The 17,611-nt window shown below is 42.2% G+C and overlaps 1 protein-coding gene across 4 annotated transcripts in view; it reads right to left on the reverse strand.

Annotated features, from left to right (window-relative positions):
- Positions 1-17,611, reverse strand: part of DYM (dymeclin) — a 351,012-nt gene that overhangs the window by 54,355 nt on the left and 279,046 nt on the right. For all 4 annotated transcript variants that reach the window (XM_075066858.1, XM_075066862.1, XM_075066859.1 and 1 more), the window contains one exon: positions 6,983-7,165. In XM_075066858.1, coding sequence (XP_074922959.1) covers positions 6,983-7,165 — 183 coding nt within the window. The remainder of the gene's footprint in view (positions 1-6,982; positions 7,166-17,611) is intronic.

Here is a 17,611-nt window from a genome sequence, read left to right on the forward strand (position 1 = left end):
TTAATCGGCATTTTTCTCTTATCGGCTGCCCCCCATTCCCCGAACATGCTGGATGAAACAGCTTTTACAGTATTTTCTAGTGGTCAAGATCCTTAACTAGATCCCACTCCTAAATTACTATATTTAAATAAATCCTGAATATTAACTGAAACCTCAACTCAATCTCATGCTCACTTAAAAGAAGGCATGTGAAATTGAAAGCACTTCAGTTTTATCATAGTTATTTTAAAACCTGAAGGTAAACACACAGTTTTACTACCTTTTGCAAGGAGTGTTTGAGACCAAAAGAAGCACAGTTTCCATGTACTGAGGACTTACATATTTCGTAGTGTCCATTTTGCTATCTCGGAAGTGATTGTTCTCGCTAATCTTTTGAGCAATTGGTCTGATGGAAACAGTAAATTAACTATAAAGATGACAATGGGCAACCAAAGCTGGTCCCTCTGAATTATTTAAAGCCCTACAAATTCAAATACACAAGGATCCTGTCTAAAGGAGGAAGATGACCCATGGTAAAAGGCTGCTCCTCCACCCTGGCCGAACCTTTAAAAAGGATTGAATAATCTTTCACGACCAGTGTACTCAGGGCCAAACTGCTTCCCTCCCCTATTACAGAAAGCAGTTTGGCCTGGTTGACAATAGTGCCTAAACAATTTTTGTCCCAATTGGTCAATTTCCCAGGAGAGCTGCATCTTTTGTTCCTCTTTTCATGTCACACAACAGTCACATAACTAGAATGCAAGTATAATTTATGATAAAGGTGTTTTGATGTTTAAGAAATGGCAGAGAATCCAAAATGTCTTAACATTTTGCCTGTCTGCTGAAGTCATCTGACATTTTGAAATAAAGAAATATTTATAAAATGCGTATTAAAAACCAAAGCTTCTAAAAACATATCTACTCATCTCTGCATTTCCTCAGCTTGGATTCTATTTCAGGTTAAGCTGAAGTGATGCAGAGCCTGTGAGCCTTTGCAGTGCAGCACCGTTATCTGCCTAACTAGCAAACTCACAACTTAACTTTCTTTCATAGATAAAAACAACAGCAGGATTCATTGCTGCCTTCTCGGCCCACAATTTTCAAGGTTAACTCTGTGAAAGAGGAAAATAGCCTGCAATAAATGCAAAAATTGTGACTTTTTTAAAATGGTGAAAACAGAAAGGCGTGTGTATATTCCGAGGTTTGCTATTTTAGATTTGCAGCATGGCCATCACACTTTGAGTAACATGCCAAACCAACAAGCAAATCAAAGGAAGAAGGGGACAAAGCAAACCTCTCATGAGAACAGACAATAAGCATCAGCACCTCACGTAAGCAGATTCCTTAGCAAGACATAGATCAATACATACAAGCAACACTTGGGTAGAGTATGGTGACTGCTGTTGGCCCCTACTGGCCTGCAGCACAGGTGAAACAGACCCTCTGACTAGCTCTTTAGCCCTAACAAGTGGCTTCAGGCATCAGCAATGAGAATTGTGCAAAAGGTTCAACATCAAACCCAAAGTAACAGTAAACACATCTGGCAGAATCTTAAAACAAAGATTAGGTTCACTAAATAATCTGAAAACCTTCCTTGGGACTCTGGGACCATTTTCAAGTGATCCTTTCATGGAAAATTATTAAATATTATAAAAATACTACAGTACTGAGTAAGTTTTACAAACTCAAAACCAGGCAAATCATCATGAAAAATCTTTATTGGGAATATTTCAACAGACTCTTGTAGTCAGCAAGGCTGCAAATTTTCCAGCAGACATTTTTAGAAAATCATGGAAATGTTGTTAAAAAAACCCCTAATTGAACAAAAGAAACCCCGCAAGCCATTTACAGTGTTTGGTACCAAAAATAACCTTCAGAAGAGTAGCCATGTTAGTCTGGATCTGTAAAAGCAGCAAAGAGTCCTGTGGCATCTTATAGACTAACAGACATATTGGAGCATGAGCTTTTGTGGGTGAATACCCACTTCGTCGGATGCATGAGATGAAGTGGGTATTCACCCACGAAAGCTCATGCTTCAATACATCTGTTAGTCTATAAGGTGCCACAGGACTCTGCTGAAAATAACCTTTGCATTCCATTTTTAATGGAAAAGAGTGCTCATGAACACTGTAAGCTCTGTAAACAGGCCCAAAAATAACATGGCCATATTAGAGCCAAGCCAAACCTCCTCATTTAGAAGTCTCTAACTGGGGACGGAGATGGGAGCCATGAGACACACTGGGGAATTAAAGTTCTCACTAGGAAACACTGATCCTCCGCATCATCACACTCTTGCTGCTGAGCTCCTGCTCGCTATCAGCCTACCTATCAAACAAGGATTTTAGCAGCTCCTAATGAAGTTTGTTCAACTACTTATCACATCCATCCAACTCTCACAGCAGCCGTGAAAGTAATGAAGTCAATGCCGCTCCATGACATTCCTGGCACAGGTCCAGCCCTAGCAATTACCTGTTAGGAGCCTCTACCGAACTCCTGGGACATATGAGGCTGTTTACCAAATTAGAGATCATTTGCAGAATAAAGACAGGTACACAGCCTGCACTGCGGGGTTTCAGTAGTAAGCCAGAATAGAAATCATACCATTCCTCTGTGCTAGATGAGCCAGAGCAAGAATATCCCATTTAGCTCAACAAGATACACAATATCCCAGTAAGATGACTTTCTAAAATTAAAAGTAAATTAATAGGAAATGGAAGGTATTTTGATTTCAATCTACTGTTTACAGTGTTAAGTGTGCCCATGTGTTCCCAGTTACACAGTGATGGTGATTACTAGTTTGTTTGTAAAAGATACAGAGAAGGGAAAAATAACTAATGTCCAATTTACATTGGAAAGTGCTTTATACTCTGGTTACCCTTAAACACTTGCCATAACTATAGAGGTTACATCAGTAGCTACAATATTACGTCTAGGGAATAATTCGAATACTTCAAATACTGAGGCAAAGTTATGAGTTATCTAAGGCAGCTGAGTAAGTTTTTAAGGGTGACAACTGTATGAAAAACTCTACAGATTTTTCACATTAGATAAATCATCAGCTACCTTCTGCACTGAACGCTGGCATGCTGCCTAACAGTTTAGGGTGGGAAAAATCCTACGTCCAGTGTAAAAGGAGAATGATTTCACTCTGTAAGCAGGATTTCGCTGATGACTCCTGATCCTGCCAGTTGTGCAAGGAACAGTGCTACTGCACGAATGAGGTCTGATGAGTGCAGCACCCCTTCTAGCAGGTGTCCCCAGTGGCACCTGGTGTGGAGAGCTACATGTTTGCCATGTGGTAAGGGTCAGACAGGAGTGATGACAGGTGGAGTCGGCATTTGGCATCACAATCTCTGCAGAGTCAGACAAGTGATTTAGAAGGCATGAGAAAGATGCCCCCCCACTGCCAAATATCCCTACACCTGGAAGCTTAGGGGCCATCATGTAGCCAGGGACCTGGCAGCTGCACCACAAGCTAAAGCATAGCTTCACAAGCACAAAGACCCGAATGCAGGCAGCCCTGCTGGAGAAGAGGCATGCCTGAAGGCTGGCCAGCCAATGGTGTCCCTACCATAGCCAGTCAGAGACACACCCCAGATGGAATCCCACTATGCAGTGTTGCAGAGCCATCAGATCATCTATGGCCTCAACTTTCCAGAGAGGGGGGGCTGTTTCCTGCTGCATGGGGAATCCCTGAACAAAGATGGGCTTTAGATTGTGTGCCACTCTATGGGGTGGTCAGCATCCTCCCACAGGACTCCATGCACTCTGCAGCACCCTGAGAACCATATACTGGCCCGATCAAGTCCACAGAGCAGAGAAGGAAAATGTAGTGGCATGAGCATAGTTCTGGGAGTCAGGGACACTTGGGCTCTATTCAGATGCTTATGCCTTCTGTGGTCTTAGACAAATACTTAACCTCATTGCCTCAGTGTTTTCATCTGTAAAGTGGGGGTAATACTCCTTACTACTCTCTTGAAGGTGTTGGGAGGACTTGTCCATATGCTTTAGCAACTGCAATCTAAAAAAGACTGATTCTGTTCTCCAGGGAATGGCAACTGTGCAGGCACTACTTCTGGATTGGGGGTAAGGAGAGGAGTCTATTGAGTCCAATCATTTATTCAGATAGAAAAGCTGACAGCTCTCACCATCTGCTAGCTGGTGACAGGTACATTTTAAAAATAAAATTTTTGACATCTTTGCTTTCCTAACAAAGAGGTTATTTAAAACTTCAAGACACTCCCTTGGAAGGCTTTAAATAGTTAGAAGGCTTCAGAACCTGCCTGGCATTATCCTATATCCTAACATTAAAGGGTTTTGTTTAAATGGTTACATTAGTAAACCCACATTTAACTGTTACATGGGGAAGAACGCCTTTGTCTTCCACAGAAGGTGTAGCCTAGAGCAATGCCTGGGCTCTATTCCTGGCTCTGGCTCTGACTCGCATGGTTACAGACAAGTCAAACCTCTTGATAAAATAAGTAGAGAGGCTACCCACCTCACTGGGGAACTGTGAAGGTTAGTTGGTTATTCAGTTAATGTTTGTCTAGATGGAACATTGTTCCCCTTCCCACAACCTGCCAATGAGGTATTGTAGGTCACCTCTCCTAGCCAATCCTGCATCATTACATCATCTGAACACTGTAGCTGCGAAAGACCCTGGGGCATTTTGAGGTCTGAACTCTACCCCTCAAAAATCTTTGGCAGGCAGCAAAATGAGAACAGTGACTGGAAGAGAAAGAACAGTAATTCAGCCACTTCAGATAAGGATGAAAATGGCTTTGCTTATGGATCTTTAGAAGCGTGTCAATCTCATATGGTATTTTAAAGAAAGTAAACCAATATACGACTCACAAACAGGCTTTTAGTAATGTCACATGAAAAATTAGGTACCCACTGCAGCAAGAAATATAACATGCTGTAGAGCTTAAGGCTCCAGCAGCTTGAATCCATTGCTCATAGTAGGACAAAATCACAGTTAAGTCCTGATCATTAGGAGCCTAATCCTGGAATCCAGCTGTGCATGTAGAATGCCTATTGAAGTCAAAGGGAGCTCCTGGAATTACTATGGGTATTTAAATGCAGTATTTGTAATGTCTCATACGACAAGAACTGCTTTAACAATTTTAGTGCACCTCTTCTGATTAGTGACCTCAAATATCAAAGGAGCAACTAATAAGGAACACACAGAATGCATATCAGCATTGTGCAATTAAGAGAGAAGTAGGAGAAGAAAAATATTTTGGTACATAGCAATCTGTAATTATACAGAGCTTTAATTAAAACTGAAGGGAAAAATGAAAACAAGTTTTGTTTTATATGCAAACACTCATGGTTTTATTTCATTTACTTTTCCACACAAAGATAACAATTATGCTCAGGTTTAGATATGGTGCAGTTGAGAAAAAAAAGCACTTAATTGCAGTTAAAGCTTCAGTGGGTCACGTGTGTTCCCCATTGTATGCAGCAGATACAATGACACAAAAGTGGAACGCTGTAGGTCCAGGGAAAAGATTGGATAGAGAAGGCTGCATAGCAGCTGCCTCCTGTACCACTGGCTCTGGCCTCATTTTTATGAATGCCAAGTGCTCTTGAAAAATATAAATATACTGTTTTTGTTTTTTGTTTTGTTTGTTTTTTAAAATCAACCAATCCTCTGTCCTCCCTTGCTATGATCAGGGCCCGTATGAATCTGTACCATTTGCTAATCTATACCCACTCACTTGGTTACACAAACTGAAAGAGGGCGATGGATTTGAAATGTGGTGAATTACGATATAAGTTTCTAAATAAGGCTGTTAATGCTAATTTGGCTCTTCTAGTAAAGAAGAAAAACCATTGGTGATATTAAATTAAAATATCTGTATATCACTCCCCCATCACAGCAACCTGCTATGTATGGAGATACATATGAGGATCTAACATGGCTCCCTACAGAGAAAGTAAAAACAACCAGGAGTCCTTGTGGCACTTTAGAGCCCAACAAATTTATTTGGGCATAAGCTTTTGTGGGCTTAGCACTTCATCAGATGTATGGAGTGGAAAATACAGTAGGCAGGTATAAGTACACTGCACATGAAAATATGGAAGTTGCCTTACCAAGTGCTAACGAGCCAATTCAATTAAAGTGGAAGTGGGCTATTCTCAACAGTTGACAAAGAGGTGAATACAAGGGAGGAAAAATCATTTTTGTAGCGCTAATAAGGCCAATGTAAGCGAGGTGGCCCATTTCAAACACTTGATACAGCCTAACAAGGCTACACTCTGAAACCTACAGAGAAAGTGAAGTTCATCCTTTCTAATAACCAGCACAGGTCCGCTTGAGAGTGGTAGGAGAGAAATTAGGGCTAAGAATTCTGTTTTATACTTTTCCTAAACTCCTACTCACCAGACTCTTCTGTAGGTCAAAGCAACACAAGTTCAGGTAGGGTATACTGCCTGCCTGCAGTTAGCTGAGGGAGAAACTCTCCTAGGCTAGTTTTTCCTTCCACTTCCATGACTGGAGTATTAAGAGAGATTACTGTAGGAAAAGAACCTTCTGCTTGTCTGAAGAAAGAGGGTCCCTTGTGGTGTGCCCTTGCAGAGGGGGAGTAGAGTGGCTGCCACTGGCCTCCTTTAGAAAACTGAAAGGCAACTACTTGGAGGGAGTTCCTTCCAGGAGAGGATTTGTTGCAGCTTGGGGAAATCCTCATCAGTGGGCTCCCCAAATCTCATAGCACATGGTGTTTGCCAAGTAAGGATGGAATCCAGTATGGTTCATGGTGGAGTCCCAGAGACTGAAAGAAGGGAGAGGAGTTGAGAACAGTCCAAGTTCCACCCCTCTCTTAGCTACAATCATGATTTGGAAGCTCAATATTTTTAATAGAGTCTAAAAATATCTAGCAAAAGAAAGGGATATATAAACGTGAAAAAAATCATCACTTCTCTCAAAAGCATATTCAGCTAACAATGTGTTCAAGAGGCTTGTTTTACTGCTTGCAAGTGATTAATTAATATTACTTACCAGGTCTATATTTTGCATTATGTCCTGGAAGGAAGGGTGAGTTCGAAACTGTTCAAACAGATCCCGCTTGTAAAGCAGTGCATACACCAAGTTGGGGTTGTGATGGAGAGAATTTGTCAAGCAGGAATTGATAATCTCTAACATCATTCTGATCACTTCTTCAATCACATTCAGGTCTTGTGCCTTAAGGAACAAACAAAAGGTTAGCATGCCCTTTCCATTATATATTAGGCAGAAATTATAGTACTCAGGTATTATTACCAATGTAGCTTTTAGCTGGCTGATGTCTCACCCATAGTGAAAAAGTCTTGCATTCTTGCTTGTCTGGTAACATAGCTATGCTTTCTCCTTTAACATACAAACTTTTACCTTAAAGGTCAATGGACTCTAGCGTCCACTTTGCAGAATGCTCCCGCCCCAATGAATTTTAACCACAGTATCTGCAGCCAGTTAAATTCACTGAAGTTATGTGATTTTAGTCAATTTCCACTCCCAGCAGGTGCTGCAGGTAAACGCAGATCAGTACAGGTGCACTGCATTTTATTTTCTGTTCAGCATTCATTGTGGAAAACAAAAAGGAGAAAGAGTAAACAGAGAGCCAGAAAAAGTGAGCAAGAAGGAAAACAAAAGATGGCAGGGAAAAAGAGAAAGAAACCAAAAGTAGGAAGACAATCTGGACCAAAACACACTCCTCTTCCAAACTTTTCTATTGCACATTATTTTGGCACTCTAGGTTACTGAAGCTGGATCACTGGTAGTGCACTAGGCCACATCCTTTAGATCAATTGCACTTAATGTATTTGACAACCAATCCAGACAATGACCACCCATAATCCAACCTTCCATTCTAAGCAAGATCTCAGAGAAGCTAGCAAAATTCCATCTCCAACCCCACCTGACAACATCCTGGATCCCTCTCACTGGGCCTTCACACCAGGATATGGCATACAGACAGTCTTTACATTGGACAATAGTCCTCTCTTGGTTGTGGACAATGAGCAAACCTCCCTGCTCATATTGTTCAACCTCTCAGCAGCATTTGACACTGATGATCAAGACACGTTACAGACCTGCTAAGGGAGAGCAAAATCACCCCAAGATGGCTTCAGCCTTTTTTTATTATCCTGAACACAAGATTGAGAGTATTAGCTCATGAGCCTAGCATTGGTTTTGCCTTCTACATTTCAGAAAAAGCCATTAACTACCCAATAGCACTTCCCTATTTCATAACTGAACTCTGCTGACAGTGTGGGGAGTGAAAATCATTCCAATGCATTTTACTGGACTCTCAATCTGCAAATAGTAAAGTTTCTTTCCAGTATAAAGGAATACTACTTTTTAAAATCCCGGCAGATTGCAGTGATTATCACACATCAGTTAACAATGCCTCCTTTGCCAAGGCTGAGGAGGAGAAGAAAAGCTGCCACTTTTCCACTTGGGGAAAGACAAGTGGAGGAAAAGGAATTCATGGCTTCCATGCATGGCTGTCCTGGGGGGGAGGGGTGCAGGGCTGGCTCCAGGCCTCCACGGGGAGAGGGCTGGGAGAAAATGAGGAAACCGCCCCCTAGCCCCAGCCCGCTCTGCTCTGCTCCCCTGGCTCCCAGCCTTGGAAGGAGGGGCAAATCGCCCCCCAGTACTCGCCAGCAGCACGGCTGGGAGCCAGAGGAGTGGAGCAGGCAGGGGCCCGGTCACTCCACTTACCATGTGGTGAGTGCAGGCCCGTCCCCTGCAGCAGTCCTCAGGAGAGCGGGGGCGGGGATGGGGCAGAGCAGGGGCTGGAAGAGGCTGGGCTAGGGCAGGGGCCATTGGGAAGAGGCAGAGCAGGGGCTGGAGCAGCACACAGCTATGCATGGGACCAGGAAATGTGCTGCCTCAAATACCCAGGTGCCCTACACAGCTGCGTACTTTGTGTATGGGTAAGGACGACCCTCCTTCCATCCTACAGCAGCTATTTCGTATCAACAATGGAGAGAAGTTAGTCTCCCTGCAGCTTCTCTATACTGAGAGTGAAGATATGTCTACCTCTTTTCCCCCACCTTCATCTCCTCCACAGCTTCAAGTTCCCTGTGCAACAATGTCCCCGCCCCCACTTTATTCTGCAGTGAACTAAGCAATATAGATCACATACACTCCAGTCTTTCATGTATGTTTTGTCTCCCATGTATACCAAGCAGGTCTAAATTATGAAGTCCTTATGAAATGCTTGTTGGAATAACATTGTACTGTGCACATGTTCAAATTCATTTTTATCCTCAGCATGCCAACTGTTTTGACTTTTTAATTCTAATGCAAGAGGTTTCTTTTGAAGGGGGGTTATGGTTCTTGTTCCAGTCCTGAGGATATCCCATATTTTTACTACTTTGGTGTCACCCATTTTGAAGGCCTTTTGTATGGTGGCCAATAGAATCCTGGCAGAAACTCACTGCAGAGATGATCACTGTGGCTATTTAATCAGCCAAAGAGATCATAGTGTTGTATGACAGAAAGCACTCCCGGCGTTCTGGACAAGATGTGCTCTTTCTGTAACAGTCCCAGTCCCAGGCTTTGAGTAACAAAGTGCATTTTAGTGAAAACGGAGTAATTAGTTCAGATGAGTTATAGTGAAAAATTCAGACCTGACTAAGCAAGGTGCATCTCCTGTGACATCAGCTGAGTTGTACCTGCTTAATTAGGTTTGAATTTGTTTCAACATTTTTTGAATGATGGGAGGATAAATTAAATATTACAGTAGGATTTTCAAAAGCTCTCCTTGCTTGTTTAACTCTACTCCCTTTGAAATGGGGAGAAGAGGAAGGATAATCCAGCAGTTAGGACTCTAGCCTGGGACTTGGGATATATGAGTTCAATTCCCTGTCCCACCACAGACCCCCTGTTTGACCCTGGGCAAGTCACTTAACCTCTCTGTGCCCAGGTTCCCATCTGCAAAATGGGGATAACAGCATTTCCCTACCCCACAGCGGTGTTGTGAGGATAAATACGTTAAAGACCATGAGGCACTCTGATATGACAGTAATAGAGCCCACACAAATTCCTAAAGCAAATAGTTTAAAGCTGATAGTAAGACTCCAATTGTCTAAGACTTTAAGAAGGTAAAAATCACTAAATGGCTATTGCATGGTAACATTAAATCACTACCAACCTGGACTGAATTAATTAGCAAAGAGGTGAAAAGCCTTCTATCCCATCCCATTACCAAACTGATGAACTATCAAGCATCCCAAAGCAGTCATTAAAATTTTTTCCGGGGCAAGGATTTGGTTTGCTAAGCTTTGAGTCACAAGCAAATTTTATGGCAGAGTTGTAACCCTCACGCCCTCTCCAAAACACCAGCACCCTTGGGTTCAGGATGGAAAGAAAGCAGATCTTACTATAACAGATATATCCCGCTGCCTGAAACCCGACTTAGACACATACCTAATTCCCACAAGTACATTTTTTTTTAAATCAAAAATGCTCACCTAAAACACGGGAAGTAAAGCTATTTTAAACAGAAAAATATTAGTATCTACCAGCATGATGTTCAATGACAAACAAACCTGTTCATTGCTAAGCACACAGTCTGCATCCAACAGCTAAAAGAACATTAAGTAACTCCTCAGTAATAACGTCTCAGATTACTTTAGAATTTAATGGATGGACCTTCCCCACACATTTTAATTCCAAGTATAATTAACAAATAGGGGGAACAGTGTTAGATGTCATATTTCTATCTGTAACTTTCTACATAGATATTATGTAGAACGAGCTATATAAACGAATGTTAAAGAAAAGAATGGTTGATAATCCTATTATTCTGCACATACTATTTGCAAATTTGCTGCTATAATTTCTGATTAAAGCATTCCGAATAGCCTTAAACCTTAAATTTCTACAAAGAGGAAAAAAACCAAGTTAAAAGCCAAGGACAGCATTTAGATGGCAGAATGCAGACATGCTGTCACAGCTGATAAAATATTGCACTTTTGTTGCTTTGCATCATTAGTATCAAGCTAAGGCACCTCTGCATCCAGATGTGGCGTCAGGAAAGATATAAATGAGGTTATAAAAACATTTCATAGTTAAAGAAAAAAGTTTTTATCACCCTGTGTAATAACTTTCAGACCAATTTCACCACAAGTGAAACACAGAGCGTGTGTGTCTGAGATGACAGCTAGAAACAACAAAGTTTTAGGAGCCTTTTTTTTGAGTAGATTCGATGTTATCCATAAGAAAAAGAAAACAATTATGCAGATATTTTTTTTGCCAACCAGTCTAGCTGTTGTGTGGTAATGGTGAATCCAAACAAGACACTAGTTTGAATTAGTGAGGTTTCCACAGTGCCTAAAGGGCTGGAGTGCAAGTTCTGCATGTTCTTCATAATTCAGTTTGTTACTACATTTGCAGACTGTTATTTACTCATTAGGATACCAGTATCAAAAACATCTCAGATGCATAGGGCTCAACTAGACCATGACCCTTATCTGTGCTGCCAAATGTGCTTGGTGAAATCTGAGATTTATGTAGGGCCTTTCACACAAAAAGATCAGAAAAAAGGTTTGATTATTTTTAAATAATCTACCAGTGAAATAGGATGTGAAACTCTCAGCATGCACAGCATCACTTTGCAACTGCTTGTGACTGGATATTAAAATCGGTCACTGAAAGCAAGGCAAAAGTAGGAACAACAGTTGCCGTTAGCATTTGCCAACAGAGCCCACAGAGCGGTAACATTATGTACCACAGGTTTTTCCTTTTACTCAGGATAGGGAATAACTTTGGTAACTTTGCTGGCAAATATTTACTTTTTAACTAGATCCCTGGCTAAGGCCAAACTGCCTGAGGCACAATTCAGTTGGTGCTGTGAAAAGGTGGCTGAAAGATCAACTTTGGAGTCCCCTGATCCTGGTGCTGCTCTTTGCAGCCTGTTCTTATGTAGAGAGAGAGAGAAAGGAACAGGCCAATGAGACTCCGAAAGAGAAGAGAATGAAAACAGAGACAATTGACAGACACAGAAATGGGAGGATAACATATATGAGCAAGCTAGTAATCATTGAGGAAAAAGATACAAATGAGGGTGCAAAGACTAGAAACCTGGTGCAAAACCTAGATGGTCCAGTCTCCATCCACCCTAATCATGATTTCCTTATTCTTAACAATCCATTTCATGAATAGCAGGACAACACTCCAGGCACTGCGTTTCAGAGGATTCAATGCAATCCTGGAGTGTTTAAGCCATTGGCCCATAAGTCTGGTTCCTTAAAACACCAGCTGCAGTATGATTGCTTCAAAGTGTACTGCTTAAATAACATTAATACCTGCCTAAACATTCCAAAACTGGGTATCCAAAGCTAGGCTCCTTAAATTATTGTTACGTGCCTAAGTGCTCTCAGGCACGAGACACACACACACACACACACACACACACACACAGTGAGTGGATATGGCTTTAATGAAAGGAAGGAAACACACCCGCAACGGGGACTCGGCACGTTGCTAGTTCAAAGCAGGGAACGAGTCAAAAGCAGCAAGACAGGTCCTACTAAATATAACTTTATGCTAATAGCATGTAAAACAACTCATACATAGGCATGTGGGAGCTTTCCCACAACTGAACTATCTTTAATGGCAAAGGGCCAGGCTTTTCTAAACACGCCGGTTTCCCAGGCTGAGCTGCAAAGAGCATTTGCTAGCACAAAACACCCTTTAGTAACCTGTCCCTGAGAAGGCGAACAGCCTCAGCTAAACCACCGTGACAAAATCTTCCGCGGTCCCTTACATCTATGTTTAGACATCTGAACAAAAGTAGACTGATTTTCAGTAAGTGGAAGATACAAATCTCAATACATTTGGAAATCTGCTCACGTTTAGTTTAGTGCCTAACTTTTGGCTTCTAGATTTTAATATTCTGGCCATAATATTTATTGATTGCTTGTCTTTTTAATTTTATATTGAACACTTTAAAAAAATACCTTTAAAAAATTCTACGGTGAGTGAGAACGAACTCCCAACCACTAAAGTTTTTTGATTCCAAAGTCAATTTCTGAGGAAAAAGATGTCTTCCTTGCCAGTCTAGACCTACCTTGTAGATTTTCTGTTCTTGCTCCCCACTCCCCTCACCCCCAAAAATACTACTAAGGATCTATCCAACAGGAATTGAGACAAACTACTGGTACTTTGTTTCTTGGTTCCTTTCCTACGATTCTAATTTAACTTTAGATGGGAAATTTTAGTCACATAAGATCAGAATTTCAGTCATTTATGAGAGTTCATTCCCTTGTCCAAAGAGACACTAATTGATTAATCCATCTCACAGGCTGAAATACAGCTTGTGCAAAGCTCCAGAATGTGAGAGAAGAGTGTTCTTTTAAAGAATACTAGATTTCTAGATGAAACCATTCTCTGTTCATTTTCAGCCTATATCAACTTGCCAACTACATTTTTACTTCAGTTAGCCTTCAGCAGTCACGCAGGGCTTGTCTTCGTTGCTGAGCTAACGTGGGCTCTTACTCAAGTGTTGCCCTTAACCCAGCTCTCATCCACACACAAAACCCTCTCGCTCAAATGTGGTGGTGCTTCCAACCCAGAGTAGCTGGCTAGTCTTGACGTACAGGCTAAAGAGAAGGTTACTCATCCTGTGTAGTAACTGAGGTTCCTCAAGATGTGTGCCCCTATGATTGCTTCACACTTTAGAGGTATCTGTGTCCCTGAGCCTAGGATCAGAGATTTTTAGTAGCAGTGCCAGTTTGAGCTGCACGTGCTTTCCCTGTCTCACATCACATTCGGCAGCCATATAGAGCTGTGTGGCCAAACTGTCTTCAGTTCCTTCTCTACTGCAGAGCTTGTGTCTAGAAACTCTGAAGTAGATGGCGGAGGGTAGGTAGTGGAGAATCTGTGGGGACACACCTCTCACAGAACCTCACTTACTGCACAGAGTGATAGCTAGCTAGCTACTTCTTCTAGTAGCATCCCAATAGGTGCTGCAATTTAGATGACTGTAGAACAGTGCTTCTTGTTAGAAAGATGTGGATTTGGAGTTGGATTCGTTACTGAGATAAAAGGGTCAGTCCCAGTATTGCATCAGATGCTGAACGACTGTGTAATGTTACGTGAATGTGTGAGTGGATCCCCAGGTCCCTGCTCTCCAAATGTCTGTGATCGGTATATTGTTCAAGAAAGCTACAGAGGTGGAAAGTGATTGTGTGGAGTGTGTTCAAGTTCCTGGTGAGGGTTGCAGGTCAAGTTGATGATAACAAAGATTAATACATTTGGAAATAGATTTTGAAAGTCTTTATTTAGATATGGCTGACCCCTTAGATCACTCCACAACTGAAAGGAACAGCCTTAGTAATTTCCTGAAGGGTTTGGTCCTTTCGAGATACAAGGCTCATACCCTTCTAACATCTAGTGGGTGGAACTTCGCCTCCCTTTTATTCCCATGCGGTTTGGCGAAGAACAATGGAAGATGAATAGGCTGATTCAAGTGGAAGGATGAAGGTATTTTAGGTAGGAATTTTGAATGCAGTCTGAAAGTGACTATCTGAAGAAAACTGTAAAGGGGGTTACGCCATAAGAGCCCCTATTTCCCTCACTCTTTGAGGGGATATGATGGCCATAAGAAAGGCAGCCTTCACAGAAACATGCATGAATGAGCAGGTCACTATGGGTTCAAAAGGGATCCAGAGAAGCATCTCAGCACTAGGTTAAGGTCCAAAGATGGAGTAGGATCTCAAACTTCAGGGTAGAGGTTTCGAATATCTCTGAAAAACCTTTTTGTTATAGGATGGGTGAATACTGAATGTCTGTCGACCTTGTGGAAGGCTAAGCACACAGTCTGCATCAAACAGCTTAAAGAACATGAAGTGACTCCTCAGTAACAAGGTCTCAGGTTACTTTAGTATTTAATGGATGGAACTTCCCCCCACATTTTAATTTCAAGTATAATCAATGAATGGAGGGAACAGTGTTAGATGTCATATTTCAGATTTCTATCTGTAACTTTCTACACAGATATTATGTAGAAGAAGCTACATAAATGAATGTTAAAAGCCATAATGGCTGCGAGATGTACTCTCAGTGAACTTGAGGATAATCCCGGTTTTTAAAATTCTAGTATATAGTCCAGCATCGGTGGCAAAGGCGAGGATATAGCCATAACATGTCTACTGTCACACCAGATCTGGAATCTCTGCCATTTGTTTTTCTGCTATTTAATTGCGTCTCTTTTACATCTTCTGAACAGGTCATTTCAACATTTTGAAACCATTAAGGAACCATGTTTTCATGTGGAGAACTTCTAGATTAGGGTAGCGAATCTGGATACAAAACTTGTATCCTCATCCGATACGCGATCGCAAACAAGGTCCGTGGATATAAAGTGGATATCCACAGATTTGCAGAGCTCTACCCATATACTCTAGGTTTGGCTGATATCTGCAGGCTGGTGTGAACTGTGGAAATCAAATTGACTGGTTGTTGCAGCACACAGGTCTGGGGGAGGCACCTTGGGGCCTCCACCAAATTCTCAAAAATGTTTTGAAGTGGATAGTTGAGATGTAGATGCTTCTTATTTACAATGTCACCTGAAAGTGAGATCAGGTGTTCACATGGCACTGTTGTAGCCAGTGTTGCAAGATACTTATGTGCTAGACATGCTAAACATTCCTATGCCCCTTCATGCTTCGACTTGTAGGCTCTAAAGTTTTACATTGTCTTGATTTTGAGTGCAGTTATGTATTGCACTTTCATGATAAAGAGATTGCACTACAGTACATGTCTGAGGTGAACTGAAAAATACTATTTCTTTTATCTTTTTTTACAGTGCAAATATTTGTAATAAAAATATACAGTGAGCAAATATATTCTGTGTTGTAACTGAAATCAATATATTTGAAAACGTAGAAAAACATCCACAAATATTTATAATAAATTTAAATTGGTATTCTATTCTTGTTTAACAGTGCGATTAAAACTGAGATTAATTGCAACTATTTTTTAAATCTACTTAATTTCTTTTGCATTAATTGCATGCATTAACTGCGATTAATGGACAGCCCTAAAACAGAGAGAACAAAATCAAGAAGGATATTTTATAGGAGGTGCAGTTAGCAACTTTTATACTTAAGGTCGTCTGAAGCTTTCCATTATAAAGACCCAATTTTCAGTTGCTTATAACTTTGCTAAACTTTACCTGCTTGGGCTGAAATTTTCCATCCGCTCTGAGCATGCGCCATCCCTTCCCAGCTCCCACGTGCTGACTAGACTGTACTTGTGCCATCCCAACAGAGTGAATAAATATGCTCCATCTCAGAGCTCTAAGGGCTGAAAGTGACTTTCCCTGAAATTGCAACTCTCAGGTGCAGTGGGTCACTGTGGTGCCAGGCACCAGAACTGAGACCAGGGACACACACTCTTCTGTGCTCTCAGTTCTCCCCCCGTCAACACCTAGAAGGTTTCCTCCATCATGATGCTAAACTTGAATGCAGAAGGGACAAGAGATTGGGAGGGAGGTACACTGACACAGAGCCTGAGGGAGAGACTAGAAATAGCTGGGTCAGGAGCCTGAGACTGGGAGCCGGTAGGTGAAGGGAGGGAAGAGAAGCCTGAGCTGCAAGTGAAATAAATGAGAGCAGTATTTTGAATTTATAAAGTGCTACATAATGCTAAGTACTCTGAAAAATCAGGCCCACATCAAATTGGGCATCCCAAATCAGTGGACCCTTTTGACCTTCCTCTCTCTATACCAAGGGTTCTCAACCTTTTTCTTGCTGAGGTCCCCTCAATATGCTATAAAAATGCCAGGGCCAGCCGGGGGGGGGGGGTGGGGCCCTCCGGGCTGGTGGAGGGGCAGACTCTTGGGCTTAGGCATAGTTTTACTTGGGGGAGGAGGGGAGCAAAGGGCTGGTGGGGCTCAAGCCAACTCCACACAGCTGAGTCCAGGGAGAGAACACCACCTCCACCCCCTGACTCACTCAGGAGGCCACCCAGCCTGTCTTGGCTGTGGGGGGCCGCAACCAAAAATATAACTCAAAGTGGGGGACTCAGTTCAAAAGGTTTGAAAACTGCTCAGGGTGTAGGGAGAGGGTAGCTAGGGGCTGTGCGTGGGCAGGGTGTAGCTCAGGGTGCAGGGAAGGGATAGCTGTGGCTGTGTGCAGGCAGGGGGGTAGTTCAGGGGGTAGCTAGGGGCTGTGTACGGGCAGGGGCGGGGTCCCAGTGTGGGTCCCAGCTTAAATGGGGGGAGGTGGCTTCAGCTTTGGGGGGAGGGAAGGTGGGGCACCAGCTTCAACCCCGCGCCATTCCTGGCTGAGGCGAGGTATGTGTGTGTGAGGGGGGCGCTGGCTTCAGCCCTGCGCTGCTCCCGGTTTCAGAGCTGGGGCTCCGGGGGCTATGGAACCCTGGTTGAGAACCACTGCGTGCCACAGTGCCCCATCTGTAAAATTGGAATAATAATACCCCCTCATATTATCGGGGTGTTTTAAGCAACCTTAGTTCTGGACTTTCCTAACTTTTTAGTGCTCAATTTTGCAACCTTAAAGTTCCTTTAACATTGCTGTCTGCGTGCAATATTGTAAACAACATGAGATTTTTACAAAACGAAAATTTACAACTCCTATTAAACTTAAATCTGCAACCTGAACCATACCATGACCATTT

This window comes from Chelonoidis abingdonii, chromosome 6, assembly GCF_003597395.2.
Source record: "Chelonoidis abingdonii isolate Lonesome George chromosome 6, CheloAbing_2.0, whole genome shotgun sequence".
Classification (NCBI taxonomy): Eukaryota; Metazoa; Chordata; order Testudines; family Testudinidae; genus Chelonoidis; species Chelonoidis abingdonii.